Consider the following 25,017-nt stretch of genomic DNA (forward strand, 5'->3'; position numbering starts at 1 on the left):
TTGGTTCTTTCAGACTTGGAAGTGATTTGCCATAAAGGAGGATTTGTTCTATTATTATAAGTTATATGTGATAAAAAACTATGAAACAGTCAACCACATTTAGAACCCTTGTTCATACACCACTAACAAAATCCACAACACAGTCAGAAAAAAAATACTATGTTACTTAGGTTTGGAATTTTATTTAATGAGACAAATCAATGGAAGATATACTAATGGACATTTAATGTAGGTGACACTACCCAGTTTTTTTTAAATTGCTAAAAGAAAAGAAACTCCCAGCATTTAAGATTCACTCTATGTAGACACTAAACAAGATATCCCTCTGTCACTGGACTACCTGTGGATTTAACTATATGTTTCCAAAAGAAACAGCCATAGTAAAAGATGAGTGCCACTCTTGAAAACTCAAGTTCTCACAAGAGACATACGCTCATTTTGGTCTGTTGGAAGTTATATTTGGGCAAACCATTAACACAGAATCTGTATAATCAATATAGAAACACCTGTGCGAAGTGAATTGTCCTGGCCTGCAGAATGATCTTATTTCCTAAGAACTTCTGTACACAGGGAATAATGCCCAAATTTACCTTTTCAGTCAGCAGAGTTCATCTGGAGTTGGGCTGTAAATTAGGCAAACGCACTGGATACTCTTTATGTTCTCATTGTACTACATGGAAGTAAATCAGGTAAAAAAGCAAAAGGAAAAAGAAAAAAGCCCCCAAACATAGAAAGGTTTAGAAAAACATTTTGCTATGTGAGGGCTGCCATGCTGTGCTCCTGTGTCATTGCTTTGTGTTTGAGACCCTTTCCATGCTAGAAACTTTGCTTTGCACAGTGATTGCACTAAGACAAAAGATGGATTAGATGAACGTGTGTCCATCATTGTCAACAGAGACAGCCCCCAGTACCTTTCCAGAACATGTTCAAAATACAACAATCTCCTCATGCAAACCTAGGCCAGTCTTCCCTGAAAATCTTCTCCCACTCTTATAAAGACGTACTTATTCTTTTATATGCAAAGAGAAAGTAAGTCATGCAATTCTATTTCACTTCCTACCCAGCAACACAAAATGGAAAATATCAAAGAATTAAGTCCCAAAGCTGTTGTGTGGTCATAGTGAACTCCATAGTTTATACAAAGGAAGAATAAAAAAGAAACTAAGAGCTCAAGAGAGAATGGCTACTGCAAATCAGATAGGAGATAGCAGCATTCCTATGTTTACAGAGGGAATATAGGACTTTCCAAGTCAAGGTTACTCAACTGGAGACCTGGTCACCCAGGACCCGAAGAAGGCTGAGGTACTCAATGACTTTTTTACCTCAGTCTGCACTGGTTAGGGCTCTACCCACACTGCCCAAGTTGCAGAAGGCAAAGGAGGGACTGGGAGAATGAGGTACTGCCCACCACAGGAGAAGACCAGGTTCAAGACCAGCTGAGGAACCTGAAGGTGCACAAATCTGTGGGACCTGATGACATCTCTGGGTCCTAAGGGAACTGGTGGATGAAGTTGCTAAGCTGCTATCCATCATATTTGAGAAGTCGTGGCAGTCCGGTGACATTCCTGCTGACTGGAAAAGGGGAAACAAAATGCCCATTTTTCAAAAAGGGAAGAAAAGAAGATCCAGGGAACTACAGGCCAGCCAGTCTCACCTCTGTGACCAGCAAGATCATGGAGCAGATCCTCCTGGAATCTCTGCTAAGGCACGTGGAAAATAAGGAGGTGATCAGTGACAACCAACATGACTTCACTAAGGGCAAATCGTGCCTGACAAATTTGGTGGCTTCTATGATGGCATTACAGCATTGGTGGATAAAGGAAGAGCAACAGATGTCATCAACCTGGACTTGTGCAAAGCATTTGACACTGTGCTGCATGACATCCTTATCTCTAAGGATGGAGAGACATGGATTTGATGAACGGACCACTCTCTAGATAAGGAATTGGCTGGATGGTCACACTCAAAGAGTTGTAGTCAACGGTTCAACGTCCAAGTGGAGACCAGTGACAAGTGATGTTCCTCCGGGGCTGGTACTGGGACCAGTACTTTTTAACATCTTTGTTGGTGACATGGACAGCGGGATTGAGTGCACCCTCAGCAAGTTTGGTGACGACATCAAGCTGTGTGGAGCAGTTGACATGCTGGAGGGAAGAGATGCCATCCAGAGAGACCTGGACAGACTTAAGAGGTGGGCCTGTGCAAACCTCATGAAGTTCAACAAGGCCATGTGCAAGGTCCTGCACCTGTGTCATGGCAATCCCAGGCACAAATACAGGTTCAGTGGAGAATGGATTGAGAGCAGCACCTGAAGGACTTGGAGGTGTTAGTGGATAAGAAGCTCAACATGAGCTGGCAATGCACACTTGCAGCCAAGAAAGCCAACTGCATCCTGGGCTGCATCAAAAGAAGCATGGCCAGCAGGTCAAGGGAGGTGATTCTGCCCCTCTACTCTGCTCTGGTGAGACCCCACCTGGAGTACTGTGTCCAGCTCTGGAGCTCCCAACATAAGAAGGACATGGACCTGTTGGAATGGGTCCAGCAGAGGGACCATGGAATGGGTCCATGAAGATGAACAGAAGGCTGGAGCACCTCTCCTTTGAGGACAGGTTGAGAGAGTTGGGGCTTTTCAGCCTCAAGAAGAGAGGGCTCTGGGGAGACCTTGTAGTGGCCTTCCAGTATGTGTAGGAGGACTACAAGAAAACTGGAGAGGGACTTTTTACAAGGGTATGTAGTGATTGGACAAGGGGTAATGGTTTAAAACTGAAGGAGGATAGATTTAGATTAGATATCAGGAAGAAATTTTCACTCTGAGGGTGGTGAGGCAGTGGAACAGGTTGCCCAGAGAAGCTGTGGATTCCCCATCCGTGGAAGTGTTCAAGACCAGCCTGGATGGGGCTTTGAGCAACCTGGTCTAGTGGAAGGTGTCCCTGCCTATGGCAAGGGAGCTGGAACTAGATGACCTTTAAGGTCCCTGCCAACCTAATGATTCTATGATTCTATGAACTTATTTTTCAGACATGCCCCACAGGTTTTTATTTCTAGACCAATACAAGTTGGGCTAGTAATGTAAACTACAAATTTTCATTCATTTTGCTTTGTTGCTTATATGTGCGAGTATGTATTTTATTTTTTAACCTACAGTCATTTCACAGACCGTGTCTGGCTGTCCTAGAGGATGCCATGGGCCCAAATATGGATGGCTAAGAACCGCTGCACTGGGGCCTAGTGTTTCTAGAAGAATTCAAAAGGAAATAGACTGTGGTATCTGAGGCTTAAAAAGAAGTAAAGAAATTTTATAATTTAGCAAAAGAAAGCTAGTATGTGATCTACCAGGAACTACAAGAGAATTACACCAACTTCAGCCTCTTAGCAATCCTTTAAAAATAGGAATCAAAGCACAAGTATTACTATAAAATTTGCTGGAATATACACAGTTCCCGACCCTACATCCTTCACCATGATGAAACAAGAAGACTGCAGTCCTGCCATGCTTCACCTCCAACCTCTTCTGTGATTACTTGTGCACTGCCACATGACAGCTTTCAGAAAATCTTGTTGTAAGACACAGGCAGGTAAAATATCTATATCCCTGGATCCTGTTATTTTCAAAGTATTAAGGCTCATTTGTACATTACGGAGGCCTGAGTATTAAAATGGCTGTAAAAGAATTTTCTTGCACTTTTCTAGATAGGAAATATAGTTTCATAAAAAGCTGGAAAGCTTTTGCTGGAACAAGGCAAAGAACTGATCTGTTTTACAGTAAATAAACATTTATGTACAACCAGTCTTGCTGGGTCAGATCAAAAGTTGGTATCCTCTGCTATGGGAAAATTGTAACAGCAAGGTAGACATAGATGATAGCTCTTTTTAACATCCCCTTAATCTACAAGCACATGTAGCTCTGTGATTTCCTGAGCTAGAAGTAGTTTCTATGTCTACAAATGCCCTCAGTGAGTATCTCTTACACGAATTTGTCCAGATTCCTCTTAACTCATGTAAACTTTAGCATGTCCAGTGCCCTTTAGCAAGGACTTCCATTTCTTATCTAACTGTATGGGACTGACGAAATGTATCAAGAGATTCCACGTTTTCTTCTTTCTATCCCTTTAAAGTTGCAGGCTTATTTCTCTTATATAGACGAGCCCTTATAATAACTGGTTTACAACAGGACATTCCTGTAGGCAGTTTTAGCCTTTCAAATAAAGCAAGAAGTGCTCATGATTTTAGCTCTAAATATATACAGGTTTAATCCCCAGAGCTGATGTCCAATTAAGGGTGCTATATACAAATGTCATCTTCTGTCAATGTTTTTTCCATTTAGCTTTTAAGACTCCTGCTCCTGTACAGTCATAACAGCATTCATTGTTCTCAGTGCAGAGGCATTTCTCCTGGACGATCTGACTTTTCTGTAAGGTCTTTTTATCCTTCAGGCTGTTAATTACTGTCTTGCTTCAGGTGTGACATTCATTTTCACAGGACTCCTCATATATGCTTCAATCAAATATTTTTTTCTCTCTTCCCCTTCAATTAGCACAATACTGGTTTTCTAAGCCTTTCCATTGCCCAGACAAAGCAACTATAACCCCCTTTGCTATCATATGATTTTTTTAATGCCTTTCTGCCTTGATTCTGTACTCCCCACAACATGGCAAACAGAGAAGTTCATACTCAGTTGCTATTTAGTGAGTTTCTTTGTCTACTGGATTCATCATATCCAATGACCAAATTGATTTCCTGTTTATCACCCGTAAGTCACGCTTCTGTTATTACTCTCCCTGCCTGCCACCAGCTATATCTTATGGGATGCAGCCAGCTAATGACACTATTCTAACCCCCTCATTTCATTAAACTGCCTGAAGAAGAGTTCTGTGAAAAAAGCATTCTTAGCACCTGCATGGATAGACTTTGTAAAAGGAATTTCACCTAAATAAGAACAGGAAGAAGGATGGTGGCCCACGGACATGAAGCAAGTCAAATACCTGAATAAATAAGACCACTGCCATATTCAAAGTATCATACAAGCATTCATTTCCACTGCATGTATGAAGTATGTCCAGTGTAGTAGATAATGGAATAATCGAACGAATATAAATAAGGAAGTATTTTCCTCTGGATAGGCTTAACCAGGTATGTGCAAGAGCCATATTAACTGTTGTTCATTGGGTGGTTGGTAGGAATCCTTTCTTTTTCGTATACTCAGATTGTACCTTTCTTCAGTGGTTCCTAACTGAATAACTTCTAGTTTCTAAAATAATTTCTTACTGTTGTTCCCGAAGTGCCCAATTTTGTACTGTTACACTAAATTCCGTTTCTGTTACTTGACACTTGAAAGTCGCTATTTTTTTCTGTATGATATACTGATCCTCTTCTATACTGGTAACACTTCCCAACTTCCCATCATTAACAAGTTTCATTAGCATATGCTGACTATGTATTAAGTTTACTAATTATTTGAGTCCTAACACCTTCCCACAATGCATTCTAAGCCTGATGTCCTCTCCTTTCAAGACACCTTGTCATTAGTTCCTTACCCACCCTTCTTTTCATTACTAAACTCCATCTTCTCCAGGAAATTTCCTTCATTCCTTATGTTCATACATTTAAAGACTCTTATTTGTATTGAGAAATAAGATAGAAATAAGTCAGAAATAAGCAGTCCTGGAAATTTTCAGGACACTGCAGAAAATACAAGTCCTAATTATAGATGAATATAAAATTATAAAATATTACACTTCCAGGCTTTTTTTAGCTCAGCTCATCCTAGAATGATTCATTAAGCTGAACAAATATAGGCCTTGTTAGCCAGCATGACAGACCAAACCATCCAGAAAGGAAAACCTGAAACCCCTATATGAAGTTACTTCATATTCCTTTCTGCAGGGTTGGCTTTATTTCCAAATAAATCAAATTCAATAGTATCCAATCTGTATGGGGCAAAAATGTCCACCAAGTATCATTCTCGCTGTCCTAACTTTAGAATGAACAAGTTGACTAAACTACACCATCAACAACTTCCATCTGAGCTGTTGACTGAATTCATTGAGGCAAAATTCTCTGTATCTCTCAAGCTGCAATTAATAAATAAATAAAGTCACAGCAGGTAAAAACTGTGGAAAGAACTTGTTTATGAGCAGTTAGTAATACACAAATCTGGGTTAAACCAGAAAACACCTAGATGATTACAGAAGAACAATATATTTATTCAGAAAAGATTGAAGGAGATTAGCCTTCAACTACACTGAAAAGAAAGAAAAGTGAAAAAAGAAGCTTCCCTACTGGAAAAAAAAAAAAACAGTTTAAAGTATACTGTCAGATTTCTTTGGATTTTATTGAACCTGAAAAATTAAAACAGCTTATTTGATTTTCAGTGTTAGCCCAAGGTTAATGTTCTTGCTTCAGACCCCTATCACAGCAAAATTGTCGTTCCTTCCCATCCTGACTCTTCACATGAAGCAAAATCAAATCTTTCCAATTAATCTTTGCCTTTGAATACTGACAAATCGTTCTACTGATAACAGGAGTCTTTGTCAGAGAATATTTAAAGTCCAGCTACGATACATATAGTGCTAAGCTAGTCACAGGGACATGATTTCTATGCTGCAAGGAAAGCTTGCAAAATTGTTGAGGTAGGCAATGGAGGGTTTTGTAAACAGAGAACGTTGTAAGAGAGTGAAATCTTTGATCTAATATTACAAAAGGCTTTCACAAAAGGTTTTTTCCTAGTAACTAACTGATTTTTCTTAGTTGACAAAGAAATAACAAGGTAAATAAAGAGCTAAATCCTCCAGGAATGCTGTTTTGCTTGGTGTCATCATTTCACATGTAAAAGGTGAGTGCATTGTCCATAATGTGTTAGCTGCTACAAACATTATCCTGATGTGACACAGAGCCCTTTGTGGCTCCAGCTTCTTATAAAATGCACTTAAGCTTACTTACAGAACATAGGGCAAACTGAGTAGCATTAAATAAAAATGTGTTGCTTTTGTATGACCCCCATCCTCCCTCAGTCACTTGTGCCCGTCTCAACCCAGCATAATTTCAGAATGACTTCAAGCTGTTCTAAAACAGCCAGGGAAGCAGCTTGCACAGAGCAGCAGGAGAAGGCAAAAGTGAGCTTTAAATACTGTTTCTACGCAGCCTTTTTCATGCTATTTACATTATGGCTCCTGTCCAAGGGTCTGGTCCTCTGATTTCAAAGCAACAACTGCACAGCAAGAATGCAACATTTTGCTCTAATCTACAACACGAATCTTATTAAAATGCAGCGAATAGCCTGTTTGGGCTTTTTTTTTTTTTTTCTTTGTAGATTCACTGCAGCTGTAGAGATGTTTAAACGTGCTGCTAAAATGGTTCATAGGACCTGGTAGTACAGTTGATTTCACTTTAAGGAATGCTGTCAACATTAATTTCAGTTTAGAAATAGACTTATTCTAGCTTCTTAAAATGACAGCCTAGTAAGTTTAAGTTGCATCTCACAGTTTAAAGTATACTGTCAAATTTCTTTGGCTTTTATTAAACCTGAACAATTAAAACAGCTTATTTCAGTGTTAGCCCAAAGTTAATGTTCTTGCGAAATGTACAGCGAAATTGTCGTTCCTTCCCATCCTGACTCCTCACATAAAGCAAAATCAAAGATCTTGCTATTCAGGTACACATGGATGAAAAACTTTTCTATCTTCCTTTTCCTTTTCTCATCACCAATTTTTAAAGAGCCTATGCAGCATCTATGTGATGCTTGCACACATATAAGTGCTGGTCCGTGACAGTTCTCCCACTGGTGTATGCTTCTCTGCATGGGAAAAGCCAGTGAGTTGCAGATCATGATGTGGAAGGCAAGGGCAGCTGAAAAAATGTTATACCAGACTGCCTGGTCGCAAGTTAATGGGGAGCTGCAATTACTTTAGATCTGTCAGGATGATGATTTGTTGGCCTAAATGATGGCAGGATGCATTTCCCAGGAGTACAATGAAGAAAACTGCCTAAGACACACGACAGAAAAGTGTTCTAGAAAGTGTCTTACACTAGCTCAGTTCCTCTTAAAGAATACCCATGGAAATTTCCACTTAAACAGCGAGATGAGCCTTACTTAGAATTTTAATTATGCTAAACGCCACCTTCTCTTTCCAATTAATCTTTGCCTTTGAATACAGACAAATCGTTCTACTGATAACAGGAGTCTTTGTCAGAGAATATTTAAAGTCCAGATATGATATATATAGTGCTAAGCTAGTCACAGGGACATGATTTCTATGCTGCAAGGAAAGCTTGCAAAATTGTTGAAGTAGGCAATGGAGGGTTTTGTAAAGCAGAGAACTTTGTAAGAGAGTGAAATCTTTGATCTAATATTACAGAAGGCTTTCACAAAGACATTGGAATACTGCGAAATATAGTGGAATTAAATGCTAGTTGCAATTACAGGACTGACATTTACCTCAAGTTTCCACTCCAAACTATCTGAGGCCAGGAGTTTGCAACCACTTTCATGTGTATGAGTGTAAGAGCAAGCACACGGGATCAGGCCACCGGGCTCTCTAGCCTGATATCCTGACAGTGGACAAAAGCAGTTGCCTAGGAAGGAGTATAGAGCACAAAGTACACATGATAATAACAAATGGCTAAAAAACAATTTTACGTCTAAAAGAATCAGTGGAATCATGCATGTTAAGAATGTTCAGAAGTGTTTGCAACATCAGAATTTCAGATAGTTTTAGAAGAAGCAAAGTGGACACGTTAATAAGAAACTATTCTATGACTCTGGAATTCATTTCACACAGATGAATGAAACATCCATAAAACAGAAACAGCTATTGATCAATTCTGACCTGGATTTAAATCATAGGCCTGAGGCTGAAGGGCTCTGTACATGGTTACCACTCACAGAACCATATAATTCCTTAGCAGCGCAACTTTAACTGGAAAACAGAAAAGCAGGTGGTCCAACTGAAAGACAATCAGAAGCCCCAGTATGCATTTACCTAAGTAGATGGATTCACAGACTAGAAGTAGAAGCAGCAGAGGGGAAGGAGCTGAAAAGAAACATGAAAATAACTACATTGTTTATAGCTAAGAAGTAATACTAACATTACATCTTCTTGCAGCATTTCAGCAACCACGGAGCTTTATATGCCTTGATGCTTCACATATCCTATCAGCTTTCTGAGATGTAAAGATAAGAATGTGTCTTTCAATTCATCATCTGCTGTTGTGATAACAAAAACATTAAGGAAACTTTAAAATCACAGTAAAGTAGCAGTTTCAGCAGTGAAAGCCAGGGTGCTGAAATGATAGGCACCATCCTTGTTTTGAGTTGGGTTTAGAGACAATGTTTGAATTCCTCAAGAAGTGCTTTTAAGAGCAGTAAAATTGTAATGTCACATCAATATTTGAATAGCCAGTCGTACTTTTTAAGTAAAAGCATATCAATTTTAGAAGTGCCATCACTGGCCAACGTGGCCAACCTCACAAAACGTACAGCATGTGCTCTTTGCACTGAAATACATCTGAACTGAGTATGTCTTTTACATTGCCAAGATCTTCTTTGGCCCACTTCTTTGGGCCTTGGTTCTATAAAGGAAATACATCAAGTAGTTTTACAATCAATACAAGAAATACAACAAGTAGTTTTTTATAATGGATGCATCTATATTTTACACGGGGAATAGGTCCCAAGGTAGTGTTTCTTGCAAAGAAGTTTTACAGATTTCAGTTTTGTGTTTTCCAGTAAAGGACTGCACTACTGCTTTTGCAGTGTGATTTGCAAGGAAATAATACCAGCCGTCACATGTAGTATCTGTAGCTGTTTCTAGCTTTTTACACCATTTATTGTGCCCTGTCTCATAAACTCTTGGTCCCATTCTCACTCAGACTCTTTGGTGCTTTCTCCCACATCATTGTATGAGCAATTACAGTCAAACTTCAAATAGCAGCACACATATTATCTTTTCAGTCTCTGCTTATATTTCCTTCTGCTGTGATGCTGTTAAACTTCAAGCTATATAAACTATTTACATTATGTATACATTACATAGATTATATAAACTACTAGCATCTACTAAAGTCTAGAGAAAAGGCAAGCCGTCTTGTCTGCATTTTAGGTAAGCAGTTTTATTTTCCCCAACAAATATCTACATTAGCCATCTCCCCTTCCCACCTGTTCATTTCCACTTCACTGGCTAAAAGTGAACAAGGCCAAGTGCAAGGTCCTGCACCTGGGTCATGGCAATCCCAAGCACAAATACAGGCTCAGTGGAGGATGGATTGAGAGCAGCACCTGAAGGACTTGGAGGTGTTAGTGGATGAGAAGCTCAACATGAGCTGGCAATGCGCACTTGCAGCCCAGAAAGCCAACCGCATACTCAGCTGCATCAAAAGAAGCGTGGACAGCAGGTCAAGGGAGGTGATGCTGCCCCTCTGCTCTGCTCCGGTGAGACCCCAGCTGGAGTCCTGCGTCCAGCTCTGGAGTCCTAAGCACAGGAAGGATGTGGACTTGTTGGAACATGTCCAGCAAAGGGCCATGAAGATGATCAGAGGGCTGGAGCACCTCTGCTATGAGGACAGGCTGAGAGAACTGGGGTTGTTCAGCCTGGAGAAAAGAAGGCTCCAAGGAGACCTTATAGCAGCCTTCCAGTACCTAAAGGGGGCCTACAGGAGAGATGGGGAGGGCCTCTTTATGAGGCACTGTAATGACAGGACACGGGGTAATGGCTTCAAACCGAACGAGGGTAGATTTAGATTGGATATCAGGAAGAAATTCTTTACTGTGAGGGTGGTGAGGCAGTGGAACAGGTTGCCCAGGGAAGCTGTGGATGCCCCATCCCTGGAAGTGTTCAAGGCCAGGCTGGATGGGGCTTTGAGCAGCCTGGTCCAGTGGGAGGTGTCCCTGCCCATGGCAGGGGGGTTGGAACTACATGATTTTTAAGTTCCCTTCCAACTCAAACCATTCTATAATTCTATGATTCTATGATATTCAGTCTTTTTTTTTCTTGGCCACTTACCTAAAACAACGGAAATCTGAGCTGAACTGGATCCATGGACTCAACTTTAATATAAACAGAAGAACATGTACAAGAAACAGAATACAGAATAAACTGGGCAAGGTAAAGAGAGCACTAAGAAACCTGAATTGAGGAAAATATACAACTTCTAGAAGTAACTAAGATCCCCAAGCTATAAAAAGATTAAAAACTCCTGGCAGTTCTGTGACTGAGATCCGAAAACAATATCTGTACAACGTCTGTACCATTAATGGGCTTTCCCTTGGCTGTGCAAATCTTTAATATTTGTTGATGAAAACTCCAGGTGCTACAAAAAAAAAAAGGGAAAAAAAAAACAATTATGGAAAAATAATGATTAATGAATGCTGAAATTTCTGAGAAATACAGTATACCAAATACGACTTGCACATATGTGGAAGAGCTCTCAGTGAAAATGTAAGAAGCACTGCATGAAATAATACAGCTGTATGAAAATAGGTTCCTATCCCAAAACTTTCAAGCAGATATTCTTCATGGCCCTTCAAAGAAATGTATTGTGTAGAAATAAGCAAAGGAGAACAAAGGGAATATTTTAGGCTAGGATTATCCAACCACAGCTGGGATAACATTCACCTGTTGAAGGGCAGCTTAAACCAAAACAAAAGCTGCCCATAACTTCACCTTGTTTCAGCTAACAGGAGAAGTCCAGAAAGAGTTTGCATTCTGGCCTTCACAACTACATTCCTCATAAACCATCTTTTCCCAGGAATGATTCCTTTAGAGCCTTTTAACATTTGTGAACACATTGCATTGCTTATCACCACAGACAGGTCAGCCTAACCTAAGGCTGGCTGGAGCTGCTGTGCTTCCAGGCCATGTCTATAACAGCAGATTAAATTGTGCCAGGGAGCATTTTTGGCTATAGAATTTGTCTATAGAATTTGTCTATACTGTGAAACTGCCAGCATGTTTTCCGGCACAGTTTTGACCCAGGCTTGCTAGCACTCTGCAAAACAGCTCCTGGGCAAGGCTCAGGACTTAGCACAGGACAGAGACCTTTTGCAATACAGAATCTGGAGGTGTCCATCCTCTTTCAGAGACTAAAAGGGTTTAAACGTATGGACAGAAGCTATTGCATGCCAGCTGGATTCAGTGCCAAAGGACGGTCTTGGTGTTTGTAATTTACTAGCACAGATGGATCCAGAGAAATCCCAAATCCCTGCAGTTTTCGGCCTTCTATATCGCTGTCTTCAAATCATGTGTTACCTAATACATTACTGGATACACATTTGATTTTTCATGCTGAGATGAGGAAATTTCATTTTCAATATTACATTTACTAAAGCCTAAAAAGGCTCTGTATTCAAAGCAGGAGCTACACATTGTCACTAGCACCTGAGAAAGGAATCATGAAATAAACTTTGATGTGGCTATCATACCAATTAAAATACTCAGATGAGTTAGATATGACAAAATCAGGCCCTGAAATTCCTGTGATGAAACATTTGCTACAGTCGCTATCCTCTGTCTCCACACGTTACTCTTAACTACTCTTTTATTACTTCAGCTTTCACTACCTTTCTTCTGAACCAGTGTATTTAGTGATTCTTGCAGTGATGCTATAGCCTTAGTCACCATTACAGGATATTTCTGCAATATTGCACTGCCTCCACACTTCCCAGGTTACTGCAGGATACCCCGTAAACACTGGAATATCAAGGCAATTTTCCTTCACACTGGTACTCCCACAGACCCCCTAACACACAAACACACACAAAAAAATATTCATATTTTAACTGAACACCTTTTTAATGCTAAAGCACTGTCAGGGAGCTTGTAGAGCAAAAAATCAGGTTCCTAACATTTATTGATTTTTTTTAACAGCTACTATAGTTCTAATTATTGAATGATGATTTTGGATTTCCTCATTCAGCTTGTAAAACCTAGTCCTCGCTTAGTCCTGAAGCTCTATGACAATTTATAGGAAAGAGTTGATGTGAAGACAGTAACATTTTGGGTATCAAATGAAACCATCACAATCAGTTCTAGGAAGGATATGCTAACATAAGCAGCTCTTACACTGCTCTAGGAGGATATCTTATTTGTGTGTGATCGCTGTACCTAGTCTGTGAAGTCTATCGCTAGTCTCAGGGAAAAGCATTCTAAGCAGCAGAAGGCAGTGCAGTGTTCTTATCTGATAATTGCACCACGTGCTCCAGTCAGATAGAAACTATGTAATTATTGCTGTCTTGGAAATTCTTGAAGTTTGTAGGAGATGATAACTTTTTGTCACAGGTAGTCAGTGAGCCAACTAGGAAAGAAGCCCTCCTGGACTTGCTATTTGTGAATAGAGAAGGATGCGTGGGAGATGTGACAGTAGGCGGCCACAGTGATCACAAAATGGTTGAGTTTAAAATTTTCAGTGTAATGAGAAAAAAAGGACAGCAGAGTTGCTATCCTGGACTTCAGGAGAGCACACTTTAAGCTATTCAGGGAGCTATTTAGCAGAGTACCTTGGGAATCTGCTTTTGAGGACTTAGGAGTCCACAAGTGCTGGTCAGTCTTTAAGAACCACCTTTTAGAAATGCAGGAGAAGGCAATTCCACTGTCTCAAGCAAGTGGAGCAGAAGACCAGCTTGGCTGAACAGGGAACTCCTGGTGGAGCTCAGGAAGAAAAAGAAAGAGGCATTCGATGTGTTTTTTGCTTCAGTCTGTAACAATCTGATAGGCCTTGGGCTGCCCAGTCCCCGGAATCAGACGACCGTGAGTGTGGGAACAGTGACTTCCCATTTGTGGATGCTGAAATTGTAAGGGACCAGTTATATCAGCTGAATGTTCACAAGTCCATGGGGCCTCATGGGATTCATCCCAGAGTTGTGAAGGAGTTAGCGAATATTATGGCAGGACACCTCTCTATCATCTACCAAAGGTCTTGGGAGTCTGGGGAGGGCCCGGCTGACTGGAAGCTAGTGAATATTATTCCAGTCTACAAAAAAGGCATGAGGGAAGACCCAGGAAACTACAGGCCTGTTAGACTAACCTCAGTGAAAGGGCTGGAAGGCATGTCCTACGAGGAGCAGCTAAGGACTCTGGGCTTGTCTAGTGTGGAGAGAAGGAGGCTGAGAGCTGACCTCGTTGCTCTCTACAGCTTCCTGAGGAGGGGAAGAGCAGAGGGACATGCTGAACTCGTCTCCCGGGGACCCAGTGACAGGACACATGGGAATGATTCAAAGCTGCACCGGGGAGGTTTCGACTGGACATTAGGAAGCATTTCTTTACCAAGAGGGTGGTCAAACCTGGAACAGGCTTCCCAGAGAGGTGGTCAATGCTCGAAGGCTGTCAGTGTTTAAGAGGCATTTGGACAATGCCTTTAATAACATGCTTTAACCTTTGGTCATCCATGAATTGGTCAAGCAGTTGGACTAGATAATCATTTTAGGTCCCTTCCAACTGAAATAGTCTATTCTAAATGTTAGCTAACAAATTCTACTGTAGCATATATTTTCTCCATAAGCTCTTGCATCCTGTTATTTCTATGAAACCACTGTCAGTTTACAAAAGTAATGTAAACCTTTATGGCCTCACAGCTACAGCGTATACTGAATGTAGTGATTTATACAGTGAATGCAGAAAGAGATTTATAAGGTTAAACTTAATTTTATTTCTTGATTTGCACCTTTTTGAGCATTTTAATCGTTTTCTTTAGTGTGTGTTTTTGTCAGAATTAGTATTGACAAGCCTTTTTTTTTAATTCAACATAACTTAAAATCTAGCAGTTTGAAACTGAAAGAATCTTAGAGCCTTCCAGTCTCATCCCTTTAATATTACTAGCTCAAACCAAATGGAAGAAAAATGTATTGCTAATTATTATTTGACACTGTAAAACATCCTAAAACCTTCTGATGGACTTTTATCCTATGCACCTATGTGCTCCATACAGACACAACTCCTTTCCAAAATTTCTTACAGTTTCTGTTGAGAAATCAGTACCTTTTTAGGTAAGACATCTTTTTTTTATGTATTTCTCTCCTTTAAAAGGTAAAAACCCTGTTAATATGCTGTTTTCATAATGTCCATACCAGGGTTGTCACATTTATAACTTGCTGTAAAATAAAATTTCAGGGCCAGCTGGTGGTCCTATGACAAGGTAATGTCCTATCATTAATGAATATAGCACTTGAACTCTGAACCTCTCTCAATTCCAGTAAGAAATACTGTGGAAAGGTGTTTGACTCGGAAGAAAAAAAGCAAATGTTACCATGAGCCCAGCAGGCTCTTTCTGACCATATGAGAAAGTAATAAAGGCAAGTATTAGAGAGCGCTCCATCCTCCCTGACTTGAACAATCAAAGAAGACAATTCAATTCAGGTCTTTTGAATCCAAGAATAAGACACCATTGCCTCAAAGGAAGAAAAAACCTCAAACAAACAAAAGACCTGTAGGGCATCCCAAACGTAGGACAGCGCCTATTTCAACCTGTTAACCCTTGCTAGTTCATCTGTGATAATCACACAGTGAATTTTATTAAGAAATAATGATTTTGCTTCCTTGAGTGCCAATGCTGACTTTCAAAGAAACTTCCACCCTTCACTGGTAAGCATATGAGAATCTTATTCTGAGGAAATCAGTCTTTCAAGCTCCGACAAGCTTCAAGTTCAACACAAAGTATCATGCTGAAAGGGCTATTAAACATGAAGTTTAAAAGTCTGCTCAAGAAGAATATGTACAAAATTGTAACATGTTGGATTAACTGTGCCTCTAGCTACGGAATTGTAGTGACTTAACAGCATTACTATTTACACGTTTCTGCATCTCACTGCGAGGCAAGGACAGCAGAACAGTGTCATTCCATGTATTTCTTCACTGCAGGACATGGCAGTTTGGATCTTGTTATTCACAACACATTTTAAAGTTGCATTTCCAGTTTCTTCTGACTATTCAAATCTGTGAGATTTTGCAGAATATTTTATTTCATAAATGCTGAATGTAATTTACCAGATGATGTCACCAGATACTTTGCTAGTGATTTTGAAGTGTTACAACCTCATGCATGTTTCTACTCAGAATTAACATCAAATCACACTCACGACAATTAATTAAATTTTATATTTTACCTAAAATAAATGGTCTTTCATAAATGCAGTTTGAAATGGAAATGGATATTGCAGAAGTACTATTCATTTTAGAAGGACATTCACATAATTAAGGAAAAGTAATAAAGTATAATATATAGACAGATGTTACCTCTACAGATACTGCATATTAAGAACAATACAGCTGCTGAGTTGGCTTATGAGATGGGGTAATAGTGCTCTATTTCAGATTTTGTGCACTAGAATTGCTTCTGAGATACGTAACTGATTTAATTGAAGGTCCTAGAGGTGCAACAGTCAACTGATTTACTAGCAAGCATAACTGCAACACAATGCTCCAATGCAGAATACTCCATCTAAAAAGTGCAAACAGCAATAGCGAGCTATTGCAATTTGAGTTACTTTGTCAATGACAAGGCTTTTGAAGAACCGGTATTAAAATTTTAAGGGAAAAAAACACAAACCAAGATGCAGTGCTGGATGGGGTAAAAAGCTTCATCACGAACCTGAGATCTGAAGTCCTGTCTCTAACCCTATGTCCTGGTAGGTGACTTGCTCTAAGCCTCTGTTCCTTCCTCCCTAAAGGACATGGCGCCCTTGTTTTTCACATGTTTCAATTGCAAGTTTTTTTAGGCAAGGACTGTCAGAGTCCATGTGGACTATGCATGTTGCTGCCATACAAAGAAGAACAAAATGTCCGTTTTGCTAGAACTGGAAGTTTATTCCAGCTGGCAAGAATACAGCTGCTACATCCTTACTATGCCACAGACAGCCCTGAACACATTCAGATTAATGGACTGCTTCGAGCCAAGCAGGTATTTGTAGCCTGCCACGGACAGGCATTATGAGAAATATACTAGTGTAAAACTAATCACGTTAATATAACATCATAAACGAATGTTGCTGCTTTTGCCAGGAGAGACATGAACAATAAAATCTATTGTAGAGGATATTTGGTAGTTAAAAGAAGAACTGTGTAAAGACTGTAATGTGAACACAATTTTATTGCTCCATTATCAAAAAATAATAAGGTAATGTCAATATGAACTACTATGTGATCTCCAACATTAAAGTACTACAGTGAAACCAGCAAGTTAGGGCAGTGAAAGCATGCACATGACATACAGTTACCTAGTACGTAGCACTGTTATGACAATAGCAAGAATATAAGCTTAAAAAGGTAGAGAAGTTGAAGGGCAAAAAGTCTGTGTTCCAGTTCCTAGAGGGAACAGAACAACAAATGATTTGATGTGTCAAGGGATGAAGACTACCTAAAAAGACACGAATGAGATATAGCCTAGGAAACTCTGGGAAATTCACCTTCGTGCCATATTCAAAAGATATTAAATTTATCTGCTGTTCAAAACATGTCAGATGAACTGGATGTATTTGATCCAAGGTTTCCCAAGATTTAATGGCTGCCTATCATTAAATAAATTTTTAAATTACATGTGTTCATGTACGAAACCCCAAAATCTTGTTTACTAAGGCTGTTACAAATATCTCACAAAGAAAACATTGCTCAAAATCTTCAAGCACCCAAGGAAAATGGCAAAGACCTGAAGCTTTAACTCCAGGTCCCACATTGTTAAATGTTTTGCTATCCCCCCTCTCTTTTAAGTATGTATCACCTAAGAATTAGGAGATGTGAGCATCAGTGGCTCCTGCACAAATAAGTTTCAGCTATCCTTTCTTTCTGAGGGAAGTTTGCAGAAAAGAACATCTATGCCCTGGCATCACACTTTCCTACATTTGGCACCTTTCTACCATCTCTAACGTGTAGGCAAGGGATGAGGGTTTCTGTGCACTTGGGCAACACTCCCTCTTTCCATACGTTTGCTTCCTCAGCAGGAGGAAGATGTTTCAGATGATCAGGATGACAAACATAACTAACAGAGCAAAAAATTATGCCTTCTGTTATGCCTCCACTATCACAGCTCCTACATAAATTTATAATTTCTGTGGGAAGAAACCAGATCCTAACTGGTATTTCAAGGTGCTTTTTAATAATGTGCACAATTTTCAATAACCCATATACGGCACAGTGGTTTACACCCCACTGCACAGATATCAATATGTGTCAACCTGTGTTATTTCTTAATGGAATTTAATTCAGAATATATACTCTGCTGAACTTCCAATACCTTAAAAATACTGTCTACACTGAATTATTCAAGACAGAAAAAAGATGTAGGAAATAATTAGCTGCTTTTTCATCACTATGCCATATATATGTATATATATAAAGGTTATGACATTCAATGCAAACCTACAGTATCTTCAATAATATCTATCAAACTGCTACAGCTTGTGTAGTTCATAGAATTATTATTTTTGGCTTACCCAAATCTGTAGCTTAATTCTTTTCTCATTTTTGAAAACCGTTTTTACTTTGAAATCGATCCCAACTGTGCTTACAAATGCAGATGTAAAGGAATCATCAGCGTATCGGAACAAAAAGGAGGTTTTCCCAACACTGCTGTTGCCGATAATGAGCAGTTTGAACATGTAATCAAAGTTCTGGTCAGATGTATCTTTCTGGCCATATCTGGAATCTTGAGCAGATGCCATCTGTAATTCAAAATAAAAAGAAATATTTTATTGTCTTTTGTATCATATAAAACTTGAAACATTTTGATTTTATTGGAGTTTTTGATAACAGATATGAATCAACTCAAGAAGAAGTTCACAAAGGCTTAATTTTTTTTTATGATTCTCGTTTCAATGTTTATAGTTCCAGTTGCAAAAGAGAATCTAAACATCATTGGTGACTGGTGCCCAAAAAAAAATATTCTAAAAATCTAGGACAGTTCTTGAGTATATCATTAAAAAAAATTACTTTCAGAAAATGTGATAAATTAAACAGATATTGAAAATGTAGACAAAAATACTTCATGTGTATGAGAAGGAAATGAGATGAATGCTGTGTTACAACATAGGAGGCATATTTCAAGCAAAAGCTTAGTATATTTCACATCTGATAGAATTCTTGAACTATTTATTAACTATTTGTTTTACTGTAAATATGTTGCAGTCTTTTCTAATCCCTGTAACCTTATTCAAAGCATTTTGCCATTACCAGCTGTCAGTTATCATACCATTAAGTAGAAGTTGGGTATATACCTCCGAAATAAGGTCTTGATTTTTTTCAAGTTCTAGTCTCTTCTGTAGTTTTGGAATTTGCAATGTTAATGCAACATCATCATAAGTGGCAGGTGTCAATGTTTACAAATTTGAGTCCTTAAAATACAGTTTCGCATCTCCACAAAACACCTGAATATGCACAGGTTACTAAATACTGCTAACTATCAATCAAGCTTATTTTGCTCTAGGGACTTCAAATATCACAGGTTCCATTTATAAAAAGTACGCTTTTGGCTTTCAGAAGAGTTGCAGAGATTAACTTGAAAACCTGACCAAAACTCTACCTGGGATGCTCAAAAAACAGATGACAAAAATAAAGAACTTACTTAGAACAAGGTACTGTTTCACCTCACATGCTTTTAAAGAAAAAAATCTGAAGTATCGTGAGAGCCTGGCAGGATTTTAAATTCTTGGAGTTTGGCAATACTAAGGGCAATATATTTGCACACTGATTTCAAACAGAAAGACAGACATCATATCCCAAGATAAAGGTTTATTGAAAAGCAGCTCACATCAAAGCTTTCTAGTTTGATATTTCAGAGTGCATTTGGGCAGTCAGAGAGGAGAGCTGGAACCAGGACCTTGCAGAAAGGTGAGGGTTGTACACTAACCCACCTTCTCAGCAGAATTTCAATTACAGCATACAATTTCTGAGCTAATTCTGCTGTCTCATAATACAAACAACAGTATTCCAGCTTCTTTTGGCTACTGAAGTGACATATAGAAGTGGGGACAAAAAGTCCCAAAGGAAACAATGGAAGCAGCAAGCCTTGAGAGAAAATTCAGTGTAAGATTTATATTTCATAAATAATGCAGTATGGAGCATTTGATTTCAGAACTATCTTTTCATTTGGTAGTGACTAAAGTTCTTGATTAAATGCAGTCTTGGGTACCTATGTGCTTGCATCCTGAGTGTTTGCATTGGCCTTAATATTTATTCACTTTCACAGGCATGCAACAAAGAAGTTTTAGAACAAAACCCTAAATATTACCAAGCATACACATCATTAATCTTTCTTCTTTCTGATTTCTATAGCAAAAGATAGAAAAAAATCCTGTCCACCTTCACTGCTCTCCCTTATTGTAAAACTTTTTGAGGATGTTTTGCTTAGAACATAAGAAAAAGAAAATCAAATGCTGTCTATACCAGTCTAATCACAGCTGGCTATAAAGCAGTAAATATGCTGATGTGTGCAATCTGCAACAAGTCAATAAAGTGCAGCAGACAAAAGACTGTGCAGTGGCTGGGGATGCCACTGTGTAACCTGTACACTTTCCCCAGCAGCCTGTTCTGCTGCCCTTCTGGCTCCTCTCTGAAATGCAGCAGCTGAAACCAGTAATTACCACTTCTTCTTGCAAGAAGAAGAATAATCGTTTTCTTTCTTGATTTTATCTCCTAGGAGGCCTTCCATGTAGCTTCTTCAACCCATTTAAGGTTTACAAGAAGCAGTTTTAGCTTCAATTTGCTGGCCTCAGTCTTATGTGCCTTACAATTCATCCCTGTGTATTCGAATGCCAGAATAGTACGATTCAGTGAGTAGAGGAATCAGAGGACCTGGATTCTAATAATACTCTTGCTAAATCTTGTGCATTATGTAGCCTTCCTGGGTAAGAACATGCTTCCTATGGATGATTTTAAACACAGACTTTTCCCACAACAAAATTTCAGTGCTCCTCTAAATTAGTGTATTTATCTGGATTACCCATGTGGATAACCCAATAGTTTCCTTAGAAGTCCTTTAAAAATCATAAAATAAAACCAAACACCTTCACTGTGTCTTGAACTTATGGATCCATTACATGCAGTACTATAGGCAGAATTATGGACAAGTCAAACATGGAATTGCAGACAGCCTTTATTTCAACGATAGGAGTATGTCTGCCTATTACAGGATGCAGAAGGCATACGAAAGGCATAGGAAAGGACTAATTTCTCCACCTCCCACCTGGGGAATCATGAGATGATTAATGTGTTATTGATAATAATTCAAACTGTTTGGAAAGACTAGCTTTAACCTAGAGAGACAGTCTCCCTAGACTACTGATAGTGATCCTTTCTCATGTCTAAAATTCAAATGAGTTTTAGAAAAGTACTAGCATTTGCACTAGTCTGAAGAAACATCAGACTCAGTACTGGTGCTAAGACTTTGCCATTACTTGCCAAACTCACTCATTCTGTAGTAAGCACCAAGGCAGATTCTTCAGGATATAATTTACATCATCCAGATCAGGCTCCCACTCAATGTTCTAGAAGACTCTCTATTTTTCTGCTGACTGTAAAGGAAACCTAGATGCTTGGTCCTCTTGAGCTTGTGAATATGCCTGCAGCGCTTCTCTTTCTTATATGCAAGCTGCTGACTTCAAGTAAGTATGGGATGCACTCTAGCCCACTTCCCAATATATTAATATTCACTTCTAATTATTAATTTTTTTATTGTTATTATTTTTATTATAATAATTTATTAATTATTTTTAATTATAATTATTAATGTATTAATATTCACTCCTAATAGGACTTCTCTTTACTATGGAGGCATTTGGCAAAGAAATGTAAAGAACCTAGTGCTGATGTCATGTTCCTCCTTGGAGGAGGAAATGATGCTGGAAATAATCACCAGGAATGCCATGTTCTGGCCTGTTAATTAAATACTACACAAACTGATGGGATCCGAATAAACATACCACCCTTGCTAATGTCATGATGTTCTGTTTCCAAGAAAGTAAAAATCTTACCTTTATTTTGACAAACTTCTCTTCTCAAATGATTAAACTAATATATTAAACAAATGTCACTTTCAGCAAAACTCACTGAGTCTTCTCTCAACAAAAAATTGTCCCTATGTAGTAAAATTGAAGAGAGAATGAACAAGGCTATTTTCATTAGCATATTGCATACTTGCTTTTTTTGTAGAATGAGTCCCTTTTCAAATCCCTACACTCATCAGGATGTTCGCATCAAAGACAGGCTCAGGCCACCTCCTAGAGGACTCAGGACAGACTTGAGAGCCCACTGGGAAATCTAAGCTCAAGAGAATGATCAGAAGACCTGTAGTCAGGAGATCTCACATGTCTGCTCCTTACCAAAACTTGGGAGAAGGTATGTCCCCTGCTTGCATATAGTTCAAGGACAAAAAAGGATGGCTTTGTATGGTTCCCTGCTTACAGCACATGTTTAAACTCCTTAAATGAAGATTATTTATTGGCACAGGCAAGTTTAATCATTAAGCAGAGTTTTCTACATCAGACCCAGGTACTTTTCAAGTCTCAAGTTCAGCTGTTTCCTTGATCCAAAAAGAACAGGTTAAAACAGGACAGGGCTGAGAACAAATGTCTGAAAAAGTATGTGTTTAATAACAAAACACTTAGCTATGTTACTCTTTACGGCCTTAGAAGACCTCATTCTTTGACAGAATTAATTTGAAGAGCTTTCTCACTTAAGCAGCGCAGCATGCCATGACCTCTGCACATCACTTCAGTATGCACTTACATATGCACCCCACTCTGGATGCCTTATGCAGGATGAACTGCCCTTGGAAAATACAATGCAAAAAGTGAGAAAAGCTGTGACTGAAAATACTGAGATTCATTCCTTTCTGCCTTTCACAAATACATAATTTTATTTTAAAACTTACAATAACAGGCATGTCTTAAAGGAAAAGATCGACAGTAAGCTCAGGGAAAATGTCTTCTATCTACAGTAAGGACAGACAGACACTGAATAGCTGAACTACAGTTGTTTCAAGACCAACACTCCCTTCTATATACAGTGTATAAATATTACATTTCCATTGCTTTCTAAGAAGAGACTGACTTCAGTCATTATTTAGCAAAAAGACAGAGTTCCCTGCACATGGAGCTTTTTTTGAGGTGACCTTTATGCTTTTTGTCAAATATAATTAGTCAAACATAATCAATGGATATTGAAACAATGGGATACAAGGGGAAAATTCAATATTTATAACTCACTGGACTCTATGTAGGATGCAGGGCAAGTGAGCATCTCTAATGTGCAAATGTCATCATCAGTCAAAATGTTACCAAGATCCTTACATAGAAGAACACTATGACATATAATCCAGCCATGAAGAAATCAATGATTTCTAGGCAAAATATCAGACCAATAATCTAGAGAGAGAGATTTTATTTCTAATTCTTTCAAAGGTATCCTATGACTTGATTTTTCCTTTTTTCTACATCTTGGGCAAGCTGCTTAACTTCTCTTTTTGTGTGCTCTCAATGAATGCATCAGCATCCACATATGCAGACTGCAGCCAATTCTCACAAATCCTCATCATCTAATTTTTAACTGACCGATTAATAAGACTTAGCAGAGTTCAGTGGACAATGCACCAGCCACTTATTTGGAATTTACGGATTGCCAGCCATCTGCAGAGCACAGCTTGTGAACCAATGTACTTGGCAGCAGGAAGAGAAGCTTATCTGCTTCAAGGTATTATGAGGTTAGATTCATTAATATGTTTAAACATATCATAACCCAGTCTGAAAAGTGTAGTCAGAAATGCAAAGTTTTATGATAAGTGGTATACTGAATTGAGAGTCTAAACCATTTTGAAGAAGATTACTGGCTTCATATCAGAAGTAGCATGAACATGAATGACCATGGTGCTGGAAGCCGCCCAGGACAGCAGAATGCAAAGCGCAGTAAAGAATGGTTCTGGCAAGGTTCTAGCACATGAATTCTGGTGAATCCACCTGTGATAACCTAGGGCATTATGCCTCGCTTGTCTTTCTTTAACCTAAGTTTACCTTCTCCATGAAAAGGGTAGTTTAAGAAATGTATTTCTAATTCCTACTCTAGGTAGAATGGCAAAATCCCTTTCTCCAAATAGTAGCAAAACCAGAGATAAAGTCCTAAGTGGGTTAGTCTAACACAGGATGTCAAGAAGCCATCAAAGTCGTGCAGCTCTGAAAAGAAAAAATACAAGCTGTGTCAGGCAAAGCACTCCAGCAGAAATAAATTTGGATTTACTAGGAGGTAGGAAAGAGAATAAGACAGGAGATGGCTACCGCCCTCCACCATTTGCCCTATGCCGTGCAGCAATCAGGGTCATGAGACTAACAAAGATTGTGCAGCTTCTCAATTGCCAGAGCAGCTACATCAGACCAAGAGACAAAGTGATATACTAATGCCACTGTCTGAGGCAGTGGTGAGATGCCATTTGTAACAATTCAGGTCAAGTGTGATTACGAAAGCTGATTTTGAATGGGAAAGTACAGAAAAAAGGTTATTAGGAAGACCAGAAGAATGAAGAGTTTATGTTATAAGAGAAATCTAAATAAAAAAGAGTAAGCAAAACATAAGCTTGTTTCTCTAGACAATAATCTGCAGTGAACATTAGGGAATGAGAACTATTTAGACATGTATATGGGAGCAGACACTGAACATTAAGAATGAATTTCTCTGAGATGGAGATTAGAAAGTATCTAACCAGCAAAGCAATGACCTTTCACAGTACACTTCCAAAAAGGGGTACTGGCAGGAAGAGGACTACTGACTCCAAATGCAGCTTGATCAGTTAACAAAAAAGTGCGTGTAACCTGGTCTGTGGACCCAGTGGCTTGGAAGGCTCTTCTACTCCAGTACATCTAATTTGAACCAAGACTGACGTATCTAATAATTATGCTGAGTGTAAGAGATGAATTGCCATGCTTACTCTTTTGTCTAATAGCTTTGATTTGGCTTTTTTCATCATAATTTTATAATAATTTCTTAAAAATCTGGAAGCAGGCTTTTTGCTTGCTATTGCCCTTCTCCGTTGTGTTGGATGTGTCTGTTATAAACC

The 25,017-nt window shown here is 38.9% G+C and overlaps 1 protein-coding gene across 3 annotated transcripts in view; it reads right to left on the reverse strand.

The window, feature by feature from the left end:
• The window catches only part of RAB3C (RAB3C, member RAS oncogene family), a 124,649-nt gene that overhangs the window by 96,292 nt on the left and 3,340 nt on the right, over positions 1–25,017 (reverse strand). For all 3 annotated transcript variants that reach the window (XM_054186078.1, XM_054186076.1, XM_054186079.1), the window contains exon 2: positions 18,413–18,640. In XM_054186078.1, coding sequence (XP_054042053.1) covers positions 18,413–18,640 — 228 coding nt within the window. The remainder of the gene's footprint in view (positions 1–18,412; positions 18,641–25,017) is intronic.

This window comes from Rissa tridactyla, chromosome Z (assembly GCF_028500815.1).
Source record: "Rissa tridactyla isolate bRisTri1 chromosome Z, bRisTri1.patW.cur.20221130, whole genome shotgun sequence".
NCBI classification, from domain to species: Eukaryota; Metazoa; Chordata; class Aves; order Charadriiformes; family Laridae; genus Rissa; species Rissa tridactyla.